General features: G+C 54.0%; 1 protein-coding gene across 2 annotated transcripts in view; it reads right to left on the bottom strand.

The window, feature by feature from the left end:
- Window positions 1-2,600, bottom strand: part of PRICKLE2 (prickle planar cell polarity protein 2) — a 102,248-nt gene extending 99,648 nt beyond the window's left edge. Inside the window, exons 1-2 of one of the 2 annotated variants that reach the window (XM_058845330.1) lie at window positions 2,484-2,600; window positions 2,147-2,232 (exon numbers count right to left, since the gene is read on the bottom strand). In XM_058845330.1, coding sequence (XP_058701313.1) covers window positions 2,147-2,232; window positions 2,484-2,525 — 128 coding nt within the window. In that variant the 5' untranslated portion in view covers window positions 2,526-2,600. Of the gene's footprint in view, window positions 1-907; window positions 1,047-2,146; window positions 2,233-2,483 lie in introns of those variants that run through there. The other variant, XM_058845332.1, reaches the window with a different exon arrangement.
- Between the last annotated feature and the right edge of the window lie 3,400 nt (window positions 2,601-6,000).

The raw sequence follows: 6,000 nt of genomic DNA on the forward strand, positions 1-6,000 counted from the left end.
ACCTCCCATTTACATTTATCAGCAAAACTCTGCTGTCAAAGGATTATAAAAAGCCTTACAAATCTCTACTGGTTAATTGATCTGGATTTATACCCCTAATCTGAGGATCTCCTTACAAACCCTTGTTTTCTTTCAATCTCATTCTGCACGTTCAGGTGAGCAGCCCCACCACTCAGTGGCTGCATCACCTTGTGCACAGAGGGCTCCTCAGCACGTTTTCAACCTACAAACTACTGTGAATGATTTGTCCTAGCATTAATAGACCACTGTCTAGTAAAAAATGAATGCATTTCCTCTCTATTGTGTTCTGGCAAATAGGCTGCCTTTATTTGGTTTAATTGCGTAATTACTCTTACATCAAGACAATCAAATGGGAATGTCTGCAGGAAGGCTCAGCTCATTGAGTCCTGGTGTAAGCAAGCTTGGTGTAAGGTCTAACCTGCTCAGTGGGATGCAAACCTGGAGCACACAGACTGTGATGCCTCTGGGGGCTGACCCCACCCATACCTGAAGGGTCCCCATCCTTCTCCTGCCCCGGAGGACATAACCACTTCTTTCCTGAGAGATGAATACTAGATGCTGGGAGAATCCACACTATTTTAGCAAAAACGCCCTCCCATGTCTGGGGTTCCTCAGCAAAGGAGATGGTTATGGGTAGTCCTGGCAGGCTGGGGCTCCTGTGCATGGGGTTTGGCAGGATCTGGCCTAGAGGCACAGTGTGCCAATGCAGAGGGCACAATCTGATAAGAGCTGCAACATCCCTCTCATCTGACACTCCCCAGGTAGCTCTGTGCCCCTTCTGCTGGACTATTTGGCCTCTAGTGGCATGCTATCAAAATTCACTTAATTTTTCAAAAGCTACAGTACAGTTGTACCCTCTGACACAACAAAACATGAAGCACAGCACCTCACAAGTCCTTGGAGCAGGGGAGAAACACTGTTGGTGACCACAGCTTTTCTTCTTGTCCTGCATTCAAAAGTTCTCCTCGACACTTTTTAAGTATTACAAAGTGGCTCTGCAGTGACACGAGGAAATCCGGGAGAGCCGAGGAAACCCGGGAGAGCCGAGGAAACCCGGGAGAGCCGGAGCACCACGGCGAGCCCCACCTGCTGCTGTGCATCCTCAGGGCAGACCTCAGCCTATGGAACCCGTCCCACCACACCCTGGGGTAAATGCCAAAGGGAACAATGATTTGCAAGGCTAAACGTTAAGATACGACTCAACAGGAATATATCAATCCCCCTTCTTGCTCTGAATCCCAGCTTTAATCTGGTGAGACACAGCTCTGAGAAGTAGGGCAGGGGCTGGGAGGAACGCCAAGCACAGCAGATGCTGGAGAAAAGGGTGTACCCTGAAAAATAAGGTTAAAAGGTGGCCAAGGCCTCCCTGGCCTACTAAGACTGTGTAGAGCTCCCAGAGCCCACAGCCCAGATTTAATATCACCGAGTCCCAGATCGCCCATCAGCAGGAACTCATTTCTAGGCAGGAGAACACGGGGAGGGGAGAAGGGGCTGACCCAGGAGAAGGCCAGGGCTTTCTGTGCTTAGCAGGAACCGAGAGGTTTGTAAAGAGACACACCAGAAACAGCCAAAAATACTTGTTCATTCCTACACAACCCCATCGATTTCAACAGCTAAATATTTGCTTGGCATCACTGACAGGGGATAAATCCAGTCACAGGGGAGGCAGGAGTTTCATGCAGCGGTTTGGTGCAGACCGCCAGAACCCCTTCAGCCTCATTTTTCCCTTCCCACCCAGGCTGTCCCTGACAGGTGAGGGCGGCTTCAGCCCCCGGCACAACCCGGAGCAGCAGGACGAGCTCCTGACCGCAGTGGGGAAGCTGCGAGTTGGTAATTACCAAACCAGTTACCCCAGTCCCGCATCTGGATCCTGCTGCGCCCCGCACCGGCCACGGGCACAGCTGTGTGGGGCTGTCCCACCCGTGTCCCCAGAACCCCCCACCGTGGGTGGGCAACGCTCCCGAGACCGACACAAGCGCTCCCAAAGCAGCCACACCTGCACCCCGGCTGCGCACGGAACCGGGAGGGCGCCGCAAAACCCTGCGAAGGGAGAGCCGCGATGGGACCCAGCCTGGGGGGACGGGGCGATGGGCCGGGGGTAAGCGGGGGTCTCGCCGGGCCTTACCTCCACTTGTGCAGGGCGAAGCCGGGGCACTGGTCCCCGCAGGTGTTGCAGGGCTGGCCCCGCTCCGGCTCCCCCGACGCCGTCAGCTGCAAGGAACAGCAGAGTCAGCGCCGGCTGCGGGACCAGGGGGACGGGAACAGGCACCCGGGGATAAGGAAAGGGGCACGCCCGGGGGAAAGGCACCCGCACGGCTGGGAGAGGGCAGGGGAAGGGCTGGAGCGGGGACGCACCCCAAGCAAGCGGCACATGGGGGACCCGCCGGCCGCAGCCGGAGCGGGCGGCGGGACAGAGCCACAGGTTGGAGCGGGGCGAGGGGCGAGAGACCCCCGGCACTCACCGAGCGGCTGGAGAGCCGCTTGCGGGAGCCGCGGCCGAACATGGCAGCGCTCCCGGCGCGGAGCCCGGCGCAGCCCAGCCCGAGTGCGCGGCAGCAGCGGCCGCCCCGTCCGGGCCCGTCCCGCCCCCCCGGCGGCCGCCCCTCAGCCGCGCTCCCGCCCCTCAGCCCGCCAGGCACCGCCCCGGCACGGACCGGCCCCCGCCCCGCTGCCTCCGCGCCCTTCGGAGTTCGGTGTGCTCCCCGAGGCCTGCCCGGACCCGCTGCCATCGCTCCCCTCGGTGCTCCCCGAGCTCCCCGAGCCCTGCCCGGCCCCGCTGCTTCCAGTCCCTTCGGAGCTCCCCGAGTTCACCGAGCCCTGCCCGGCGCTGGCTGCGCTCGGGCGGGTCTGGAGCGGGCAGAGCAATGTCCTCGTTCCGCTCCAGAGCTCGGCTGCTGCTGGGGGAGCTGACCTCCCGAAGGGCTCAGAGGGCTGAAGGGCGCACGCTGAGGTCACCTGCGCTGTGCAGGGCGATTTTACCGGCCCAGGCAGGGAGAGATCGTCCAGGGTTCCTGCCGGGCGTCTGATCCCCTCTTCAAAGAGAACAGATTTAGCCCACAAACACGAGCAGGGTGCAGGAAAAACACTGTCACAGGAAATATATTTGCTGCCTGAGATGCTGGACCGGGACACAAAGCACCTGTTACAGCCCCGCAGCTCACGGTCCCCCCAGAGCTACTTGTGGGGCAGCAGGGCTGTGATCCTGGGATCCATGGAGCTGTGATCCTGGGATCCATGGAGCTGGGAGCTGTGATCCTGGGATCCATGGGGCTGGGAGCTGTGATCCTGGGATCCATGGGGCTGTGATCCTGGGATCCGTGGGGCTGGGAGCTGTGATTCTGGGATCCATGGGGCTGGGAGCTGGGATCCATGGGGCTGTGAGTTGTGATCCTGGGATCCGTGGGGCAGAGCTGGGATCCTGGGATCTGTGGGGCTGTGAGCTGGGATCCTGGGATCCATGGGGCTGGGAGCCGTGGCGTTGCCAATGCATCAGCCCACTCTTGTCATACACACAGTGCACTAACAGCAATGCCCACCGCCAACAACCTCCCCGTGCCCCTGGGGTTTGCAAACAAGCAGCACATCTGGCGCAAGGCAGAGCAAAATGAACCGTGGGGAGAGGAGGAGCACCAAACGCTTCACAGAGCACAGAGCTCCTCGGAAACTCTTCCCCAGTGGGGCTGGAGCAGCTTCGCCATTAGCATTTCACAGCCTCACCCAGGGTTGTGGTTGTTTGCAGATCCTGTCAGCTCCTTCCCCTCCTTCCCTGCCTCTTTGTTCCCTTGCCTTGCTGCCCTCACAGCTGGTTAAAATGGCAACCCTTTGATAATCTCTTTTTTTTTTTTTTTTTTTTCATTTAATCAGTTCTCATTTTTGTCAATTCTCTTGTATTTTCCTCCCTGGGAGGCTGAAATGAGGCTGGGAGCTGTGTAGCTGAGGTGGTCGTTTGAAGAGTCTCCGGCAAAAAGTTTTGGGGAGATTTGCACTCTTTCCTGCCATAAATACTGTGCTTCCTTAAAATAACCAAATCCAAATAAAACAAATCTAACCTAAGGAAAAAAAAAAACCCAACAAACTCCACAAAGAGAATTTTATCATGGAGAAAATTTTCTTTTTCACAGTCTTTCTTCATGGCACTGGGAAAATATTGGATACTCCCTGCTCTGTTTTTCTGTGGTTGCTATTTTTACCTTTCCAAAACCCTCCAAGCTTCCCTCTATTGCTCCCTTCTGCTAAATTTCCTCATCATTTTCCTTCTTGGTTTCTCTCCCAGTTTCCAACTCATACAGTGGTGCATGAATATGTTATAAACTCTCAAGGGAAGAAACGATCTCTCCAAGTATACATTTCATCACACAATGGACAACTGGTTGCAGACTGGGGTTTGACCTCATTGAAATATCTCTACCTACAGCCTGTATCCAATGTCAAATACATCATCAGGGTGCTGAGTTACTGTTATCTGTACAGGAAAATGGATTTCAGGGAATGGGTGTCATGCAAGAGAGGGCCTGAAAATCTCCAGCACTTTGGGTGTCTTGCATAAGATTCAGAATATTTAAAACTCCAATTAAAATTGCTGAAATAAAAGCAGTATTGGATACAGGACTTATAACAAGATTCAACGTGCTATGGGAAATGCTTTAAAGGTGACCTGCAAATCCTCTTTAATTGCTCTGCTGTTGCAAGAGATGCTGTGTGCCCTCAATAGCAGGGCTGGTGAGGACATATGCTGTGAGTTTAAAACAGCAAATGTAAGTCAAAGTTGGAGGATAAATTCCTTGGAGGTGTGGCTGTACTGAATCACAGCTCCAGTCTTCTGATGAAGATGCAGGTCCTAAATTGCTACCTAGAACAAGGCTGCCTCATCCCTTCCCTCCATTCCAAGCTATCCACCAAACTTCCCTGTCACCCTGCATGCTTGTATCCTCCAGCAGATACTGCAGGCACAGGGGTGACACAAGCAGAAGGCAGGGGAGGCTCTGAGCATCAAGGCTTGCATCAGCATGTTCAGAAGAGGGAAGATGAGGGCTCAGCCTGGGAGTGCAGAAGATGCAGATAAGAGGGGTGAGGGGTGCTCACTGCTTCTGCTCAGCTGTGCCTGCAGAGGGATCTGGGGAAATCTGGTCGATGCAGAGCCAGAAAAATGTTCAGGTAGCACAGACCCCAGTGAAGTCAGGTCCTTAGGGACTCCTGGTCGCCTAAATATCTCATGGGAACAGCAATTTCTCTCTGGTCTGAGACATCCAGGGTAAATGATGGGCTATTCTGGAGGACTCCATCCACTTCTAGGGATGCTCAGATACTCCATCTCCATAAGGAAAGAGCCAGGCCAGAACATCATCTCTGGGATGCATTTGGGAAAGGGAGGGGATACATTATCTCATTGGCCTGATTGCTCCTCTTCTCTTTCCTCCCCCAGAAAAGCTGCCAAGAGTAAAAGATCTCTCAGGAAATAAACTCCCACTCCCTTGTTCTCACCATGTGCAAAGGGGATGATGCACCATCCTGGCATGGCTGGGTGGGCAGGGGACAGCAACACAGCTCCAGCCCTACCTGTGCTGCCACAAGAGCTACTTTCAAAAGGGGATTTTGCATTATTATTTTTATAGACATGGAGATCTTCCTCTTGAGTGGAGGCAGACTCAGCTTGGAGGTGGGGGGTGTCAAATACTGCTGTCAAATAGGCTCAGAAACAGACACACATGTATAATACATGCTAGACAGTTTGTCTGACAAATTATTGTTTCTGCTGTCACTTAAATTGTTCCATACGTCATCTTCCCCTCCCATTTCTGTTTCAATCAAACCTGCCTAGGGATGACTCTCCTTCTAGCCCTTCTCATGACTAAACCAGTTTAAAACCCAATTTGCTCCATTCATGCACCGTGAGTTGTACCCATTTCCCTTTTGAAGTTGGGGATGGCCAGGAAGGGGGAAATTACAGGGATGCTTTTTTGCTTCCTGCTCCCTTTTGTA

This window comes from Poecile atricapillus, chromosome 9 (assembly GCF_030490865.1).
Source record: "Poecile atricapillus isolate bPoeAtr1 chromosome 9, bPoeAtr1.hap1, whole genome shotgun sequence".
Classification (NCBI taxonomy): domain Eukaryota; kingdom Metazoa; phylum Chordata; class Aves; order Passeriformes; family Paridae; genus Poecile; species Poecile atricapillus.